This window comes from Solanum stenotomum, chromosome 12, assembly GCF_019186545.1.
Source record: "Solanum stenotomum isolate F172 chromosome 12, ASM1918654v1, whole genome shotgun sequence".
NCBI lineage: Eukaryota > Viridiplantae > Streptophyta > Magnoliopsida > Solanales > Solanaceae > Solanum > Solanum stenotomum.
The window spans coordinates 17,683,707-17,704,778 of record NC_064293.1 but is presented as its reverse complement, the minus strand read 5'-3'; the positions used below and the strand labels follow the sequence as shown (position 1 = coordinate 17,704,778).

Sequence of the window (21,072 nt, the reverse complement as noted above, 5' to 3'; positions counted from 1 at the left end):
TATCCAATTTTACTTAGATTACTCAATTTTAACCCAATCTGACCCACTTAATCATATAACCCATTTCTTTTACTCAAATCAACTTTGTTTTCCACCACCAAACACCTCCACTTAAACCATCCCCAAAGCCACCACCCTCTCCGAGATCTCCTCCACCACCGACGCCGAAACCACTACATCTCCCACTAACATATATATGTCATATAATAGATTAAGTCGGTCGGATCACCGCTTAAACCACCACCGGCCTCCGAGTATTTGACGGGTCATTATACATGTATACGAAGACCGAAAAATAATATAGAAAGTAATATTGAAAACTATCGTGAATCCTATTAATTAAAATCTAAAGTAATGAAATTTATGTAGTTTGCTCTAAAAGAAATAAAAAATTGTTAATGTTAATATAACTAATTAAAGAAAAATATTTTTACAAAACAATAATATTTAATAATTAATGTCACAACCTAGACCGTCATGATTGACACTCACACTAACACTCCGGTGGGAGAACCACTACTACAACCCAAACCAAGCAACTAAACCAAAACAAAGACATTTAAATCAAACACTAAAGAAATAAAAATAGAGTTTCCATAAACTCTAACAAAAGTCTAACAATAATAACTAACAATGCGGAAGAACAACTTAGAACCTCAAAGTCAATGTACCAAAACATTCTAACAATGAACCAAGTCTAAATACAACCACAACTAATGAACTAATCAACTAGCTAAAACAAATGTCTAAGTCCGAAAATGGTGGACATAGAAGAAAGAGAATTCCATGGCAGCCCGAAAGAATTGGCTCACCCTTGAATTCGAGCGACGATCACTGATTTTCTAAGCGAGGTCTGTCAATAGCCGCTTGAAGATGCCCTGGACTCAACAAAAATAAGAGCAAGTGCAGAATCAGTACACAACCACAGTGTACTGGTAGAATCACGCGGCTATCCCACTAGTGCAACATAAACAAGTCAAATAATCACATGCATACATATCAACATATACAATATTATCAACATTTATGAACAACGAACAACTTCACATTTTATATCAAATCATTGGTCCTCTCATAGAACCCAAACCCAAACAGTTAGCATTTCAAAACGTGGCAATTGATATCATATTTATGCCAGAACGTGGCAACAGATCCCATAGTTATGCTGGAACATGGCAACCAATCCAAGTTAGTTATGCCAGAATGTGGAAACCGATCCCATTCACACGCCACAATCACAATCACAAATATATCATCAAGATCATACATTTAAGTCATGATTTCATGGCATTCATCAATTCTCTATCTCATTTACAACAAGTGTGATCAACATAGCAACAGTCATACATATACAAGTATCATAATGAAGTAAGAACAAACATACATCACAGAATCATAGAATCACAATCATCACCTACCTCGAAACAAGCTTGAAACCCTAAGAAACTTGATCCTTCCCTTTCCGGATTCGTTCCGTTTGTTCTTGGTCTACAAACAAATAATATAATACGAGAATCAATAAACAATCATTAATTACCTAGATTACTAACAATTCTACGAACCCTAGATCAAACCTATGAACCCAATTATCCAAATTAGCGTTGTTTTCACCATATAATCCATAACCAAACCCTCCCCCATTAATATTCACCCATTCTATTACGTTCTACGAATCGAAAAATGGATTCGAGGAGTGAAAAATTTACATTTAGTCTCAAGAATGGTGAAAAATGAGTAGGAGTCGCCTGGGGGTCGTTTCTTAGCTCAAAAAGTCAAAAAGTGCATAATGAGGTCGTTTAGGGGTTTATTAATGACATTTATTCGCGTCGGGCTTGCCATAGCCGCCACCACCTCGCCACATCGGAGACGCCAAAGAGGCAAAAGTCCCCGCCAAAGCGGCCAAAACGAAACAGAGAGCTATTTTAAGAATTCCATAATTCTCATTTCACAACACATCTCTAACCCATGACGCTCAGTAAATATCTTTTAAGCTAAGATCGATTTAGAGAGTTCTACTCGCCCAAATTCAATTCCGTAAAGTCATACGAATTCCTTAACGAGTTATCTAACTACTCATGTAATAAAAAATCATAAATGATTCACCCCGATTGTTATCAGATTTCCCTACACCTAAAAGACTACGATTTCGTCCAAATCTTGACAAGGTTGAGAAAATCCAAATAGTACGAAAAAGTTTTCCGGTCCAAAAACTTTTCCCATTGACTTTTCTATAACGACGGGAACAAGTCGTTACAATAGATACCAATTTACCCATCACTCGTCCCCGAGTGACAAAACTTAGAGAAAAAAAAAGGGCTAAGGAAGGAATGAAGTAGTACCTGCATCGACGAACAAATGGGGATACTTGTCTCGCATGTCCCTCTCGGTTTCCCAAGTAGCTTCCTCAACTGGACGATGTTTCCATTGAACTTTCACAGACTTAATCTCCTTGGTCCTCAACTTACGCACATCATGATCAAAAATTGCAATCGATTTCTCCTCATATTAGAGGTCCTTGTCTAACACAATTGAGTCTCACTTAATGATATAACCCCTATCACCATGATACCTCTTCAACATGGATACATGAAATACCAGATGAACACTCGATAAATTAGGAGGTAAAGTCGATATATACGCTATCGGTCCCACACATTTAAGAGTCTCAAATGGATCAATGTATCTAGGACTTAGTTTACCCTTCTTACTAAATCTCATCACCCCTTTCATGGGTGATACCTTAAGAAGAATATTTTCACTGGATTGAAAAGCCATGTCTCTTACTTTATGATCTGCATTCTTCTTTTGTCTACTCTGGATTGCTAGAAGCTTAGCTTGAATACTAATAACCTTATCTTGAGCATCCTTCACTAAATCAACCCCTAATGGTTTCACATCTCTAGCCTCAAACCATCCTATGGGTGATCTATATCCCCTCCCATAGAGTGCCTCGAATGGTGCCATATTAATGTTGGAGTGATAACTATTGTTATAGGAGAATTCACACAAAGGTAAGAACTTATCTCAATGCCCTTCAAAATCAATCACACATCCCCTCAACATGTCTTCCAACACTTGAATAGTCCTCTTTGATTGTCCGGTTGTCTATGGATGGAAGACTGTACTAAAAGTGAGTTGTGTGCCCAATTCATCATGCGATTTCCTCCAAAACTTAGATGTGAATTGGGTACCACGGTCTGAGATAATAGACAGGGGCACCCCATGCAACCTCACTATCTCCTTTACATACACCTTAGCCAATTGTTCAGCATTATAATCTATTCTTACCGAAATAAAATGGGCTGACTTGGTCAATCTATCAACCACTACCCATACTTACCGTTTTTCGACTCAAAGCGTCTGTCACCACATTAGCTTTGCCCGGATGGTATTAGATGGTAACATCATAATCTTTAAGTAACTCTATCCATCTTCGCTGCCTCAAATTCAGATGCTTTTGAGTGAACACATGCTGCAAACTACGATGATCGATAAACACTTCACACTTAACACCATATAGGTAATGTCGCCAGCTCTTAAGAGCAAACACTATCGCTGTCAACTCTAAATCATGCATTGGATAATTCTTCTCATGCACCTTCAATTGACGCGAGGCATAAGCTATACTATTTTTATCCTACATCAACACAACACCCAATCCAGAATGAGAAGCATTACAATAAACAATAAAATATTTACCTTCAATCGATAATGCTAGAATAGGTGCGATGGTCAAAAGAGTCTTGAGATTTTGAAAGCTCTCCTCACACTTTTCAGTCCATTCAAATGGTATCTTTTTTTGGTCAAATTAGTCAAGTGAGTAGCAATAAAAGCAAAGTTCTTCACAAATCGACGATAATAACTAGCGAGCCCAACAAAACTCCTAACTTATGACACAGAGCTAGGCCTAACCCAATTCTTAGTCGCCTCAATCTTTTGGGGATCTACCATTACCCCTTTTTTTGAAACTACATGCCCCAAAAATGCAACTGATTTCAACCAAAATTCACACTTAGAAAATTTAGAATATAGTTTTTGCTTCCCAAAACACTACGAAGATGGTTGGTATGCTTTTCCTCACTTTTCGAATAGACCAAAATATCATCAATAAAGACTATAACGAACGAGTCAAGAAATGGTTTGAATTCTCCATTCATCAAACTCATGAAATGTGCAGGCGCATTGGTCAAACCAAAAGGCATAATCAAAAACTCTTAGTGCCCATAACGAGTTCTAAACGCCATCTTGAGCACATCCTCAGGCCTAATTTTTATTTGATGGTAACTGAATCTTAGATCAATTTTAGAGAAGACTGATGCACCTTGCAACTGGTCAAAAAGATCATCTATTCGAGGCAAAGAGTACTTGTTTTGAATAGTGACCCTATTCAATTGCCGGTAATCTATCCACATTCTCATTCTACCATTTTTTTTCTTAACAAACAAAATTGAAACACCCCATGGAGAAGCACTAGGACGAATAAATCCCTTAGCAAGAAGCTCTTGGATTTTAGCCTTAAGCTCTCTTAATTATGTCAAAGTCATGCGATATGAAAGGATAGAAATGGGGCGCATACCAGGCTCTAAATCAATGCAAAAATCTATATCTCTATCTGAGGCATACAAGGCAGATCATTAGGAAACACTTCTATAAATTCTGACACCACAGGAATAGACCCAATGGATGGAGCCTCAATCTCAACATCCCTAATATGAGCCAAATAAGCCAAACAACCCTGCCCTATCAATTTCTTAGCCCGAATGAAGGATATGATTTTAGCTTGCTTAGGCTTGTACACCCCTTCCCACTTAAATTTTTTCCTTCCTAGAATTTCTAGAGTTACATACTTAGTATTACAATTAAGCACAGCATAATAGGAGGACAACCAAGTCATGCCTAAGATTATGTCAAAGTCAGTCATATCCAAAATCACCAAATCAACCCAAGTCTGAAAACCCATAAACAAAATAGGACAAGCACGATAGACATGGGTAACTATGATTGACTCCCCAACTGGGGCGGAAACACGAATAGGGGCATCAAGATTATCACAAATCATATCAAAATCTGAGGCAAATCTCACAGATACATATGAATAAGTAGAACATGGATCAAACAACACATTAGCCATCTAGTCTCAAACAAGAATAGTACATGTGATCACCGCATCAGACGCTTCCGCCTCATTCTTGCCCGGAAAAGCATAACCTTGAGCCCTAACATCATGACGAGCCACTTTCATGTCTAGTTTCGCGTTACCCTTACCTCCGTTACCATTACAATTTCCTCTACCTCCACGGCCTCATTGATTACCTCCTCTCCCACCTTGTTAACACCCTCGATCATTATTACCATTTCCCGTGGGTACCACTACTCTAGACTGCTGCTGCGCGAAATCTAACACACGTGGGTGGGGGCAATCTCTCTTCATATGCCTAGGTACGACTCCCTTGCTATCCTGAAAATTATGAGATGGAGTTTCCGAGTAACTACCTGTAGAGGCGAGCATGGTGGACTGAATTGGCTTAGCTACAAGCGTTGGCCTTCCGGACCCCTTGGAATAAGAACCTTAAAAGTTACCCAAGTTCTTAGCCCTTTTTGTTCATTCCTTAGCTTGACCGTTTCGCCTCACCCCCTCCACTTTCTTAACATAGTCTGTCACCTCATTAAAGTTTCTCCCTACAGAAGTCATATGAACATATAATACTTGCAACTCATAATTCAATCCTCTAATAAATAACCGGATCCTCTCCTTCTATGTAGTCACCAACTGCGCAACATATCTAGATAAAGCATGGAACTTGGCCTCATAAGCAGCCACATATAATCCACCTTGCTCCAAAGCTATAAACTCATCTTTTTTGCGATTCCTTAAAGTCCTAGGTACATACTTCTCTAGAAATAGAGCATGAAATTGGGTCCAAGTAAGTGGAGGTAAAGTAGAAGATTTGCATTTCATATAAGCTCTCTACCACTGCTTCGCCTCACCTTGCAGTTGAAAGGACACAAACTCAACCCTATGTTGATGAACAATACCCAATTTATGCAGCCTCTCATAGCAATAAAAAATGAACTCATACGCATCCTCACTCTCAGAACCAAGAAACACAGGAGGCTTTAGCTTCAGAAACTTAGTCAACATTTCATGCTCATTACTAGTCATGACAGAACCTACCAAAGGACGGAAAAAAACATCATTACCTCTTGTTCCACCCGTCTTAGGCGCAGTGCTAGCAACATGACGATTAGTAGGAGCTTGAGTTGCTTGAACAGGTGGAAGCACTCCAGGACCAGTCGACCCTTTAAGAACGACATGATTTGTTGAGCTAACACCGGATCGATGGGAGGAATTCATGTAGCCTCAACATGCACATCTTCTTCTTGTCCAACTTCCTCAACATTCTCAACTTCAACCTCATCTTCAATTTCCTCTCATGATGCATGTGAGGGTTCTCATTCACAGGAGCTCTATTTCCAGAAGGCGTCACTCTTCCATGGCTTCTACCCTTGCCTCGACCGCAATCTCTCGCTGCAGATTCCTCAACCGGAGCATGACGGGAGCTACGGGCGTAACACCGTTGAATCTAGTATTAGCCATCTGCGAACAGAAGAGTGAATGAGGTTAGATACCAATTTGAATTGCCAGATACCAATTGAAAACAAGTCATAGCACGAATGAAGACAAGAGAAAACAAAGAGATTTCCTAAAGTCCTATGGCCTCTCGAAAAAAAGTAAAGGCGTCCCCGTACCATTCCGCGAGACTCTACTAGACTCGTTTTGGTACATCAAGATCAAATAACCTAGGCTCTGATACCAACTTTGTCACGACCCAGACCGTCGTGATTGACACTAACACTTCGATGGGAGAACTACTACTACAACCCAAACCAAGCAACTAAACCAAAACTAAGGCATATAAATCAAACACTAAGGAAATAAAAATAGAGTTCCCATAAACTCTAACAAAAGTCTAACAATAATAACTAACAATGCGGAAGAACAACTTAGAACCTCAAAGTCAATGTACCAAAACATTCTAACAATGAACCAAGTCTAAACAAGAAAGGGATACAACCCCAACTAATGAACTAATCAACTAGCTAAAACAAATGTCTAAGTTCGGAAATAGTGGACATAGACGAAAGAAAATTTCATGGCAGCCCAAAATAATTGGCTCACCCTTGAATTCGAACGACGATCACTGATCTTCTAAGCGAGGTCTGTCAATAGCCGCTTGAAGATGCCCTAGACTCAACAAAAATAAGAGCAAGTGCAGAATCAGTACACAACCACAGTGTACTGGTAGGATCACGCGGCTATCCCACTAGTGCAATATAAACAAGTCAAACAACATTATAATCACATGCATACATATCAACATATGCAATATTATCAACATTTACGAACAACGAACAACTTCACATTTTATGTCAAATCATTGGTCCTCTCATGAAACCAAAACCCAAACAGTTAGCATGCCGGAACGTGGAAACCGATCCCATATTTATGCCAGAATGTGGAAACCGATCTCATAGTTATGCCGGAACGTGGCAACCAATTCAAGTTAGTTATGTTGGAACGTAGCAACTGATCCCATTCACACGCCACAATCACAATCACAAGTATATCATTAAGATCATACATTTAAGTCACAAGTATATCATCAAGATCATACATTTAAGTCATGATATCATCAAAATCATACATTTAAGTCATGATTTCTCTATCTCATTTACAACAAGTGTGATCAACATTGCAATATTCATACATATACAAGTATTATAATGAAACAAGAACAAGCATACGTCACACAATCATAGAATCACAACTATCACCTACCTCGAAACAAGCTTGAAACCCTAAGAAACTTGATCCTTCCCGTTTCGAATTCGTTCCGCTTGTTCTTGCTTTACAAACAATCAATATAATACGAAAATCAATAAGCAATCATTAATTACTTGGATTACTAACAATTCTACGAATCCTAGATCAAACCCAGGATTCCAATTATCCAAATTAGGGTTGTTTTCACCATAAAATTCATAACCAAGCCCTCCCCCATTAATATTCACCCATTCTATTACGTTATACGGATCGAAAAATGGATTCGGAGAGTGAAAAGCTTACCTTTAGCCTCAAAAATGGTGAAAAATGAGTAGGAGTTGCCTGGGGGTCGTTCTTTAGCTTAAAAGGTCGAAAAGTGCATAATGAGGTCGTTTAGGGATTTATTAACGACTTTAATTCACGTCGGGCCCGCCACAGCGGCGACGCCAAAGCGGCAAAAGTCCCCGTCAAAGCGGTCAAAACGAAATAGAGAGTTATTTCACGAATTCCAAAATTCTTATTTCACAACACACCTCTAACCCACGACGCTCAGTAAATATCCTTTACGCTAAGATCGATTTCGGGAGTTCTACTTGCTCGAATTCAATTTCGTAAAGTCGTACGGATTCCTTAACGAGTTATCTAACTACTCATGTAATCAAAAATCATAAATGATTCACCCAGTTGTTACCAGATTTCCCTACACCTGAAAGACTCCGATTTCGTCCAAATCTGGTCAAGATTGGAAAAATCCAAATACTACGAAAAAAAATTCCGGCCCCAAATTTTCCCCCGTTGGCTTTTTTATAACGACGGGAACAGGTCGTTACAATTAATTCTTAAAATTTTAAAATAAATTAAATTAAAATTTACCTCAAATTGAAGACATCACTAAAAAGAAATTAAAATTTAATAGATAGAGAGAGCTGGTATTTGGAAAATTTTGAAGTAACTTACTTGAAAACAAATGTTGGATATAAATATGGAAATTGTGGGTGAGACAGCGACTTAAAACTTTTTTTATTTATTACTATAATAAGCAACTTTATGTGAATAATTTCAGAAAATAATACTTGCTAAAGAATTATGGGAACTATGTGACTGTGATTTTCTTATCCATTTTTTGGGACTATTACATTATTTTAAACAATAAAAAAAAATTAATTTTTTTTGTGAAAACTTTTTCAACTTGTGAACTATTTTTTTAACTGATGCATGTAAATTTTAACTTTTGTTTTTATTATGTATATTATGTATATCTCGCTGATTATGCAGCGCGATTATCTTATTTTTTACGCTGGCTGTTAAAATCACCTGAGTGACTCTTTATGCATTTTGGAGAAAAAAATGGTCATTTGGCTTCAGACTAATATTTTCAGTTTCTTTTAATCTTAAACCTGCCTTGTGAGATTTTGAGATTAAAGAATTGTCAATTAGTAAAGAAACATTTTTTTAAAACAAATTAAAAGGAAAAAGTAAGACAAGTAAATTAAAACAGATGGAATATTTTTCATATGCCTTCTTTTTCTTCTAGGCATTTATGATTAGATCCGACTCCTCTCCATTTCTCCGTTCTCCATTTTTCCAAGTTCTTGTTTAGACTAAGGATATAAGTCATAGATTAATGTTATGTGTCTCCCATCCAAGTAAAAATTCAGAGAAAATGAAGAAAAGAGAAATGGAGAGGAGTCCTGACCACCAAACAAACACTATTTGTAGTACTAGGAAGCTTTAAGGGTTCCTGAATATTTGTGGTTCTCAAATCTACTGACCCTACTGTCCTTGCTAGAAATTAAATTTTTAGGGAAAATTATTTGATTAGATATATAACCATATAATATATATTGATTTTATTTATATTTTTAAATAATTATGTATTTTATTGTTAATTAAGAATTTCTACTACATATTGAGGAAGATACACCTAGATATAAATATATTTGCTACCAGATACATTAAAATAGAGAAAGAGTGAGATAGGGTGGAGACGAGCGATACTTATCTATGTATCTCAGATAAATGCGAATACTAGAATGTATCTAGAATATATTACATCTAATTTTTACCCATGCATCCCGAGATACATATATATGTGGACACACCAAAATCTAGAAAGATTTGTATGATTGCAAAGTAAAGTGTATATAATTAACTTCTAATCTAATAAGATTTCGGTAAGTTTCTCATTTATTTATGATTTTCTAAACTTTGTGATTCCTATAAAGCCCATACCTAAACACTTTCATTTTGTAAAATTCATCAACATTTTTAATTCTCTTTTCCAACTATAGTGTTACAAAATTCTCTTTTTTCCATGGATAGCACACAACTTCATGTTGCTATAGTGTCAAGCCCTGGCATTGGACATTTAATCCCAGTACTAGTTTTAGGCAATAGATTAGCTACTCATCATAATATTAAAATTACAATTCTTACTATCACAACCAACTCTTCATCACCCGAAATCGAATTCCTCAAGAAATTCAACGAGAAAAAAACAATCCAAATTATTCCAGTTCCATCGGTCGATATTTCCCACCTAATTGATTCGAATACTAAACTTTTCACTCAATTACGTATATTGGTTCGCGAAGCTTTGCCTGAAATTCGTTCAGGCATAGCTTCAATGAACCATCGTCTAGATGCTCTCATTGTCGACATTTTTGGCACACAAATATTACCCATAGCCGAAGAATTTAACATTCCTAAATATGTTTTCCATCCTACTAATGCATGGTCATTAGCGTTATTTATGTACCAACAAGTTCTTGACCAAGAAATTGAAGGCGAATATGTTGATCTTAAACAACCTTTGGAAATTCCGGGTTGCAAAGCGTTACAACCGGATGATGTGATGGATCCCATGATGGATCGGAGCGATCAACAATATCATGAATATCTTAAGCTAGCAATGGAATATACGTGTTTTGATGGAATTTTGACTAATACATGGGAAGAGTTAGAGGGTGAGACTATTAAAGCGCTTCGAAGTAATGAAAAGTTGCAATCAGTTTCACGTTGTCCAATTTACCCAATTGGTCCCTTGAGGAGAACAGTTGACATAACTGAACATGATGAGGTAATATATTAGACTTTGTTTAAATAATATACATATAGTTTTTTAAGTCGTGTCTTCAAATGAAATGAATTGTTACATTAGTTGTTGTTTAGTTACTTCAATTTGCAGAAAAATCTGTATTAATTAGTGGAGTATCAAATATTTTTCTTCATCTACTCCGAAAACACTTGGCTTTCAAAATTTTGTACTTAAAATCATTAGTTGCTAAAATCTAAGGACTTGTTATATCTGATAAAATGGTTTTTGAAATAATCATTTAACTAATAGTTTTTAGTTGAGAATGTATTATTTCTTTTTTATTTCAATTTTATTAACTATAGAAAGTAATTTTCTAAGATAATAACTAATTAGGTGACCATACGAGAAATCAAGACTATTATAATCAATTTTATACATGCATAGTTCAAGTCCAAATTATTGTCCTTTTGTTTATATTTTCAAACAGGTGATTCAATGGTTAGACAAGCAAAATCAAAAGTCAATTCTATATGTATCATTTGGAAGTGGTGGAACCCTTTCATCTGAACAAATAATTGAACTTGCATGGGGTTTGGAGTTAAGTCAGCACAAATTTGTTTGGGTAGTACGTCCACCATCCGATAATGGTACAGATAGTGCATATTTAAACTCCAATGAAAACGATACAGGTGGCTCGTTGGAATACTTACCGAAGGGTTTTTTAACTAGGACAAAAGATATGGGCCTAGTAGTTCCTGTGTGGGCCCAACAAGTTGAAATTTTGAGTCATTTGTCCGTTGGTGGATTTATTTCCCATTGTGGATGGAATTCGACGATTGAAAGCCTTACGAGTGGGGTTCCTATGATTGCGTGGCCATTACATGCCGAACAAAAAATGAACTCAACCATGCTCACGGAGGAGTTAGGGGTGGCGATTCGACCGATGGTTTTGCCGACAAAGAAATTGGTGAAGAGAGAGGAGATTCAAGAAATGGTAAGGATTTTAATGCATACAAAAGAAGAGAAGAGTATAAGGGAAAATGTTAAGAAATTAAAGCTAAGTGCAGAAAATGCACTAAGTGAAGGAGGCTCATCTTACAATACAATGTGTGAGTTTGTGAAGAATATTCATACAAGTTAATTGTGGGTCATTAATTTTATTTTATTTTAAATTAAGAATAAATTTCTTGTTGCCTTTTCATGCGTGTAACTTACAATATAATGTGCGAGCTTGTAAAGAATATTCGTACGAGATAATTGAGGGTCAATTTTATTTTATTTTCAATTAAGAATAAATTGTTTGTTGGCTTTTCATCCATGTAGCTTACCATATAATGTATGAGCTTGTAAAGAATATTCGTACGAGATAATTAAGAGCTAATTTAATTTTATTTTCAATTAAGAATAAATTGTTTTTTGACTTTTCATGCATGTAGCTTACAATACAATGTGTGAGCTTGTAAAAAATATTCGTACGAGATAAATGAGGGTCAATTTTATTTTATTTTCAATTAAGAATAAATTGCTTGTTGGCTTTTCATGCGTGTAGCTTACAATATAATGTATGAGCTCGTAAAGAATATTCGTACGAGATAATTGAGGACCAATTTTATTTTATATTCAATTAAGAATAAATTGGTTTTTGGCTTTTTATGCATGTATCTTATAATATAATGTGTGAGTTTGTAAAGAATATTTGTTCGAGATAATTGAGGGTCAATTTATTTTATTTTGAATTAAAAATAAATTGCTTGTTGACTTTTCATGCATTGTCAAATTAGGATATATCGTACATTTTACAAAGGGAAAAAAACTTAACTATATAGATATTAATTCAATCAAATGATGTCACAGTGATAGTATAGTTGAAACTGCTAAGAGATAATATGGTATCATTTCATGCTTTTATAATATGTGAAATAGCTGGAAATAAAAGTTGTTGGGATATTTATTTCGATATTTATACTTCGTTAATTTTTTTTTTTGCTTCTCATAATAAATAATATTTTGGAGGGGTGGGATGGAGGACTTAAGTGTATATTTTCATGTAATATCTCACAAGTTATGTCGGATATGAAATCAGTTTCGGAAGAACTTATGCTTCTCTAGATATACCCAAGGTTTTTATGTATTTTCCCTTTATTTTTTGATTTTGCAGCTAAAACCTTTCCTCGCCCCTTATAAAACATCACTTAAAAAATTTATGAACTTTTGGCATTTACTTATTGGTTTGTAGGTACGTTTCTACTTAAACTGATGTTTCTTAATATATTTTCAAATTGGAATAATTGGAGCCTTTAATTTGCTTGTGTGTAAAACAAATTGCTTTGAAATATACGCTATCAGTACATAAATATGGTATAGCAGGTTTTTTTTTTTTTAGTTATTTAGGGATGTACATGATCGGATTGGTTTGAGTTTTTCAAATATCAAATCAAATTATTTGTGTAAAAAAATTTAATTTATAAATCAAACCAAACTAATAAAATTCGGATTTTTTTGGGTTTTTCAACCCCGGGTTGGTTAGAGTTTTTCAAATACTAAATCAAACCATTGTGTCGAATTTTTAAATTTATAAATCAAACCAAACTAATAAACCTCAGATTTTTTCAGATTTTTGAATCTTTTCGGTAAAGTTTGCATACAAACATATAATTAACTTGTGCTCCAAATATTTCTGTAGTCCAACTAAAATACAATTATTTAAGGTGTTTCTTAAAAAAATAACACAAAATATGAGATGAGTACTGATGCACTAAAATATTCAATAAAAAATAATAATGAAATCATCATATAAAATAAATATTGCAAAGTCATAATGAAAATGATCATAATTTAAAAGTACTAAATCATGCTAAAATAAGTTTAATAAGTATTAGTTACATTACTAAATATTTAAGGAAAATTAAAATTAGATTATGAATTTTAATTGTCTAGACCAATGTAAAACTAAAGAACAAATATTCAATATTATTGTCATTCTTAGTGTTGAATTGATTTTCTTTTTGGATTAATATTAATTTGATTTTGATTTAAATTTTATTATAAGTATCAACATCTATGAACTATAATATTTATTGGACCGATCCGAATTCTAAGTTTTAAACTTGAAATAATATATTAAAAGATAAAAACTATGAAAGAGTATAAGAAATATTTTAAAATTATATCAAAGTAAATATTTTTATGTATAAAATAAAATTTTAAAATTACATATATAATGTCGGGTTGGTTTGTTTTAGTTAAAACCAAACCAACCCAAATATAGTCGGGTTTTTTTTTTCAATACCAAATCACTAATCGGGTTTTTTTTCCGATTTGACTCAATTTGCGGTTTGGTTTGATTTTCGGTTCGATTTTGTACACCCCTAGTTACTATGATAAAATGAACGGGTAAATGAAGTAAAATTGCGTATGTCCCTAATTTCATGACAAAAGATATAAGGCATAATACATATATTGGACCCTAAACTTGGTTTCAAATTTCAACTTTGACCTCCAACTTTCATAGTGCACAAACAGACACTTTAACTATCCAACCTTTTAATAAATAAACACGCAATTTTTGGAGGCAAAGAGCGTGAAATGCAAATGCTCCCACGTGTATTAGTGAGCCAATCAGTGGCTGCCAACTAATTAAATACTTTACATGTCCATTTTAGAACTAAAAAAAAATTAAAATTATTTTTAATTAATATACAAGGGTTATAGCTCTTTTTTACCCATAATTAAAAAAATCCACCCAAATAACTAAGACCCAACCCAAATTATAACCCGAAATCTTCATATGCCCATTTCAAAAATAAAAATAATTTCCATTCCTAAAAGAACTCAAATCTTGATACCACAGGCCACAACATACATCTCAAATGAAAAGCAACACACTGAAGCATATCAAAGAATCAAATCAGAAACAAAATTAACATAAATAAACTTTCAAATTCCAAAGGAAAAAAATCAATCTTGGGGTAAGAACTCTCTCTACTTCAATCAATAAATTATAAGTCTTATTATGCTTAAAGAAGTAATGGAATACTTTGAAGACTAAATTGATGAAAATATCAAAATTTTATCAGAAAGGTCAAATCTAAAACCTATCACTACATTAGAAGACAAATTCCAAGATCGAAATGCTTCATAAAAAATTAAATTGAGCACTTTGAGGTCTAGATTGATGAGCAGATTCAAATTTTGTCGGAAATCTCAATCAACTTGAGCACTTTAATCTTTGCCTAGGTCTATTTCCATGGCAGTTGAAGCAAGACACTTCACTCAACAATAACAACAAATCATTTTAAATCAAGGAAATGGGTTTTCCTACAATACCCAGATGGGGTTCTTCTCTTTTACGGTTGCCGACAATGAAATTTTTTTTTTTTGCCCTTTCTGTGCAATTTCGTTCAGACTAAAATTTCTCTTGAAATTTGATATAAGGTCTGATTTGGAAAATTGAATGGGTAACAGAAGTGAAGATTATTGGGGATATTTTTGGATTATAATTTGAGTGTGGGTTTCAAGTTATTTGGGTGGGTATTTTAATTATGGGTAAAAATCAAATAAAATTCGGGTAGGTCTTTAAGATTGAGACATATGTCCCTCCGTTAGTCAAAAGGATATATACATACAAAAAATTAGACAGTAAGGGCATTAGTGTCCTAAAAGTATAACGGAGGGTATTTAGATACCATTTATGATAATTCGGGGGTATATTTGTCCTTTTTCCCTTTATTAAAAGGTTGGATAGTTAAAGTGTATACTCACCTATCTTGCCAAAAAAAAAACTTCATTATAATTTTTTTTCGCAATAACAAAAAATTAATTAAATGTCACTTGCTTTTTGCAGTGAACAACAAATAATGCAAAAAAGAGGAAAAAATTGTTGAAAAAAATAGAAAGAGGGTTTAATTGTCCTTTCAATGTTTTTTTACTGTTGGGCCCCTCGATTTTTACATCTGACGCGCCTAATTTAAGTGTATTTCACGCATTTTGTCAGGTAGGATCCGAATGTTTTTTTGTTTAAGTTTTGGATAGTTAAAGTGCCTATTTGTACACTCAAAAAGTTAAAGATCAAAGTTATAATTTGAAGTCAAGTTAAAGGTCCAATTTATGTATTATGCCAGGATATAATATCAAGAACAACTTTCACATATAGCAAACATAAAATTTATATTTGTATGCTATATCAAAGTTTGCATAATTATGCTTCATAACAAACATATATATGTATAATTCGCTATATATATACAAAAAAAACAGTTGTATAATTCGCTATACATATACAAATAAGACAGTTGTATAATTTGCTATACATATACACAAGAAAGCAGTTGTATACAAAAGATCAATTGTATAATTTGTGTATGTATAAAACGAGAAACAGAGAAAGACAAAAGAAAACTAGGCAGAAAAATATTTGTATTGTATAATTATAAGTGTATAGGACAAAAATATATGTATTTGCATGTGTATATACAATTTTCTCTCGCTTTATACAAACAAAAGCGCAATTTATACATTTCGTTTCTGTTTGTATAAGCGAGAGAGGTGAGGGTGGCAAGCGAGATTTGAGAGAGTGGCGAGCGAGATCTGGGAGAGGGGAACAAAAATATATGTATATATACAATTTCCTCTCACTTTATACAAACACAAACACATTTTATACATTTATGTTTGTATAAAAGCGAGAGAGGCGAGCGAGACTGCCACCAAACGAGAGTGGCGAGCATCAGGGAGAATGGCAAAAATAGCAATAGTTTGCTATAGGGTACAATTAAATCAAAGTATATTTATAGCATTTAATTTGAATTAATAGTTTGCTATTATATACAATTTTCCCTTGTTTTTTTTATAAGGATTACAAAGAGGGACAAATCAATCTCTTGATAATACATAACAAGTCAAGTCTCCCCTCTCTGCTCCATTTCCAGAACGAGAGAAAGAGACGATGGCGGACACTCTCGCAGCTCTGAGGTCTTTGATGGCTTCTCACTCTCCTCCTCTCGATGCTTTAATCGTTCCTTCCGAAGATTATCATCAGGTTTCTGCTTTTATCACGCTATCATCTATTCAACTGTTGTCTTCTAGGTCTAATTTCTATTGCTTGTTCCGTGATTTTACAGAGCGAATATGTTTCTGCACGAGATAAGAGGCGCGATTTTGTCTCTGGATTCACCGGAAGTGCTGGTTTGTCCTCTTTTATCCCGCTCTTTTTTTTTTTTTTTTTTTGATTTAGTTAAATTTTTATATGTTTCTGCTAGTTTTTGTTATTCATTTTGTGTATTCTGTTCATGAATCGTGATTACTGTGATATATCTTTTTTCAGTGCATATCGGCATCGTATAATTTGGATTTAACTTAATTTAAGTATTGTGTTTACTGTAATAGGTATAGCGCTCATATCAATGAATGAAGCACTTCTGTGGACCGATGGACGCTACTTTTTGCAGGCAGCTCAGCAGCTTAGTGAGCAGTGGAAGCTCATGCGTATGGGAGAAGACCCTGCACTTGATATTTGGATGGCAGATGTGAGTAATCCCTCTTGGTTTCTTGCATTTCTGAAGACTCGTTGATCTAGCAAATAATTAGCCTATTTTAGAGTTGATGAGAATAATGCTATTCCCCGTCCCAATTTATGTTGATTTAGCAAATAATTAGCCTATTTTAGAGTTGATGAGAAAAATGCTATTCCCGGTCCCAATTTATGTTGATTAGGCACGGAGTTTAGGTAAGAAATACGGACTTTTTAAACTTGTGGTCTAAAACAATTTGTGGGGTTTTTAAATTATCTCAATAAGGGTAAAATAGAAAGTTTTAAATTATGTTCAAATAAGAAAGTATGACATACTTTTTGAGACAGATTAAAAAGGGAAGTATGCCACATCAATTGAGACAGAGGGAGTGACTCCTAAGGTCTAGACTTGAACCAATGTATAGTTGCGTTTTTTTTTCTGGATGACAGGGAAATCCGCCTAGAGCCAACCCCTTGGACCAACTGCAACATCGGAACTTCGGGATGAGGGCCCCTCTACCCCTCTCCACTCAAATACTGAACTTAGTTTGCTAGGAGAAGGGCTTGAACTTATGACCTGAGACAAGTCTCTCACCTTTGCCAATTGAGCTAATCCTGGTGACTATAGTTGCCTAGTTAGTTTGTCCTGGTTAAATGAGTTTACAAACGGATAGAACAAATTTTGTAGAAAACAAGAAAAAACAGAACATCTGGTATGTCTTTGATCATATCAGAGGAATGAATAAAATCTTTAAGTCCTGACGACTGGAAGGTGGAAGCTCTCTCTCACACCATTAGCAATCAGGAATAGTTCTTACATTTCAAAAACTTTTGTTCCCCTATTCAGATTTTCCCTCTAGTTATGCTGTCGCTGCTGACATAATGAACATGTTTGCTATGAATCTACTTCTGAATTTCAGGTTAGTGAGTAAGAACTTCTTGAGATTGAATTTCAGTTAACATATGTGATTTATGTGCTATATACTAGAATCTGCCAAAGGATGCAGCTATTGGTGTTGATCCATGGTGTATATCAGTAGATACTGCACAGAAATGGGAGTGCGCTTTTGCTAAGAAACAGCAAAAGTTGGTTCCAACAGCTAGAAACTTGGTAGATGAAGTCTGGAAAAATCAGCCACCTGCCGAAACAAATCCCTTGATCGTGCATCCTTTAGAATTTGCTGGTCGCTCTGTTGCAGATAAGTTGAAAGATTTGAGAGCAAAACTTGTACAGGAAAAAGCTCGTGCTATGATAATAACAGCACTTGATGAAGTAAATCTGTAAACCCTGAATCCAAAATTCATTCACTGTTTCGGTGAATTTGGTCTTATATACTCTGTCTTACTCCGATATGATTGCATTTTGCAGGTTGCCTGGTTGTATAACGTCCGTGGCACAGATGTATCATATAGCCCCGTTGTTCATGCATTTGCTATTGTAACATTGAACTCGGCCTTCTTGTATGTGGATAAAAGAAAGTTGTCATCTGAGGTGCATGTGCATAGCATAATCATTTCACTTAAGTTCAATTCATTTGCGTCTTTCTATTTTCTGCTCTTAAGTAAGCATGTTAATGTCCCAGGCAAACTCTTACATGAAGGAAAATGGAATTTTTGTACGGGAATATGGTGACGTTAGCTCAGATACAGTCTTACTTGCATCTGATCAACTCACTCCTTCCTCAGCTGAGAAAACTCCAGCCGGATTGAATACGGAGACTAATTGTGGCAAGGGTACAGGAAATGGTGAAATTCAGACAGCAGAGTTTGTGAATGACCTCATTTGGGTTGACACTGGTGCATGCTGCTTTGCTTTGTACTTGAAACTGAATGCTGATAAAGTCCTCCTTAAGCAGTCACCATTGGCCCTTGCAAAAGCCCTAAAGGTGATTCATACTACCCAGGAATATTCTTATCCCCAAGAAAGTTGTCTCGAGTTTTTTTGGTAATTGTAAGTCTGGTAGGTGTTTCCACGGACTTTGTTGGTTGCTAATTGGGTAATGGGTCAGTGCCTTGCTTATAGGGTAATGGGTCAGTACTCCACTGAGAAAAAAATATGAAACAAGAAGAGGGAGAGTGAGTGTCTTGTTTGATGTATTGGCAAACAAATACAAGTTAGTACATCAGCTAAAAGTCAGTAGGCTAAGATTAAGTTGAAGGCAGCCAGATATTGGTCTATTTTATATTTCCAGCTAAAACGAAATCTTTATTCCTTGCTCTTGTACAACCTCAATATACCACAACATTTCATACTGAAGTTGAGTAAGGATGCTTGAATGGAAGCATTGAGCACATCATGGACCTTTATGATTTTCCTGGTTTGGCATACCCAAGGGCGTGATCAGTGGTAATGAGGTGGAGGAGAACCCTCAGATGTCAGGTTCAAATCCCAGCATAGGCTAAAAAACCCTAGGGTAATTTCCTTCCATCTTCCTAAGTGAGCAGTATAACCAATACCTGTGCGGGTAGCCGGTGGAATAGCCAAGGTGTGCGCAAGTTGGTGCGGACACTTCAGTCATGAGAAAACGATTTTCATTTTTATTTCCAGTTATAATTTGGTTGAAAACATTTAAATTCAATTTAGAGGTTTTTTTTGGAAGTACAATACGATCATGGTGATTGTTTCCCCCTATTTCCCTCCTATAAGAGATGTGGACAAATGCATCTACTTGTAATATTCCTTTTCGAATGTATTTAAGCACTTCCCTTGGATTTTATGACTAACCAAAGCTTTGTTCAATAGGGTCTCATTTTCCTTCTTGTAGTCAGATTTGTTGGCATCAAAGATTTTAATATGAGCTACTTTGTCCTTAACAGCTTAATAAGGATTATTACACCAGCTTGGATTATGATTACAAAATCAAATCCTTTAGGGTTTGGGGAGTAACAGTGATCTCCCTGCGCTGCTCTTTGTTGGGAATAATGATGTTATTTATCTTCATTTCTGTTTGTTTTAATGCCCCATTCCTCACCCCCTAATTTCTCAGTCTTCTTTCTCCTCTGTCAATTCATGATCCAGTGCAGAGGAACAGACCACCAAGATCATTTGGTAGTTGCCAAATATATTAGGATTTTGGAAAATTAGTGTGTGTTTTGTGATTTAGTTCTTTCTCTAAATCTTACTGTTCATTCTAAATGACTGGCTTGTATTTCTAGAACCCTGTTGAGATGAAAGGATTGAAGAATGCCCACATTCGGGATGGGGCAGCTGTCGTGCAATATCTCGCCTGGCTGGATAGGCAGGTAAATGATAGCTTCTTAGAGCCTTTGAAGTTTTCTTTGTCGTCTGCTGTCATTGACAGTTTACTGAAAAACTTCTCAGAGGTAAAATAATCTTACGGTTAATTACTGCCAATTGCACTTGATATCGTCCCCCATATTATATGAGATTGTGTTATTGTGTTGTTTCTACATGTGGGTTGTTTGTCTTTCTTATCATCATCAATCTCTAGAATATGACACCATCCATCTCCAGGTGGATAAGATAGGAGATCTACCTACAGCAGTGGACCCAGGATTTTAGTTAAGTGGGTTTGGTGGCCCTGGACAAACAGCTAGAGTCTTTCTTTAGTGGGAGTTGAGAGGAATGTCAAGAATTACAATATGATAAACAATAACAAAATAATGCAAGATTAAAAAAACATTTAACAAATTAACCGTTAAAAACATCCCCTCCCCTCCCATCCCCCTCCCCACCCCCCC

At 35.3% G+C, this 21,072-nt stretch overlaps 2 protein-coding genes across 2 annotated transcripts in view; both read left to right on the top strand.

The window, feature by feature from the left end:
- The first annotated feature begins 10,126 nt into the window (after positions 1 to 10,126).
- LOC125847538 (anthocyanidin 3-O-glucosyltransferase 5-like) lies at positions 10,127 to 12,024 on the top strand. Its single transcript, XM_049527148.1, has 2 exons — positions 10,127 to 10,904; positions 11,350 to 12,024. The coding sequence occupies exons 1-2, from the start codon at positions 10,140 to 10,142 to the stop codon at positions 12,001 to 12,003; spliced, it is 1,419 nt and encodes a 472-aa protein (XP_049383105.1). The 5' UTR covers positions 10,127 to 10,139; the 3' UTR covers positions 12,004 to 12,024.
- Positions 12,025 to 16,728: 4,704 nt separating this feature from the next.
- LOC125847530 (aminopeptidase P1-like) overlaps positions 16,729 to 21,072 on the top strand; it is a 9,668-nt gene continuing 5,324 nt past the window's right edge. The window contains exons 1-7 of the mRNA XM_049527135.1: positions 16,729 to 16,899; positions 16,982 to 17,045; positions 17,247 to 17,386; positions 18,359 to 18,643; positions 18,740 to 18,862; positions 18,954 to 19,256; positions 20,527 to 20,613. Of these exons, the coding sequence (XP_049383092.1) occupies positions 16,807 to 16,899; positions 16,982 to 17,045; positions 17,247 to 17,386; positions 18,359 to 18,643; positions 18,740 to 18,862; positions 18,954 to 19,256; positions 20,527 to 20,613 (1,095 nt within the window). The 5' untranslated portion in view covers positions 16,729 to 16,806. The remainder of the gene's footprint in view (positions 16,900 to 16,981; positions 17,046 to 17,246; positions 17,387 to 18,358; positions 18,644 to 18,739; positions 18,863 to 18,953; positions 19,257 to 20,526; positions 20,614 to 21,072) is intronic.

Bases quoted from the DNA above. Each gene is read 5' to 3' on its own strand.
- LOC125847538 (XM_049527148.1), top strand. From the start codon at position 10,140: ATGGATAGCACACAACTTCATGTTGCTATAGTGTCAAGCCCTGGCATT. The intron at 10,905-11,349 runs GTAATATATTAG...ATTTTCAAACAG, and splicing joins ACATAACTGAACATGATGAG to GTGATTCAATGGTTAGACAA.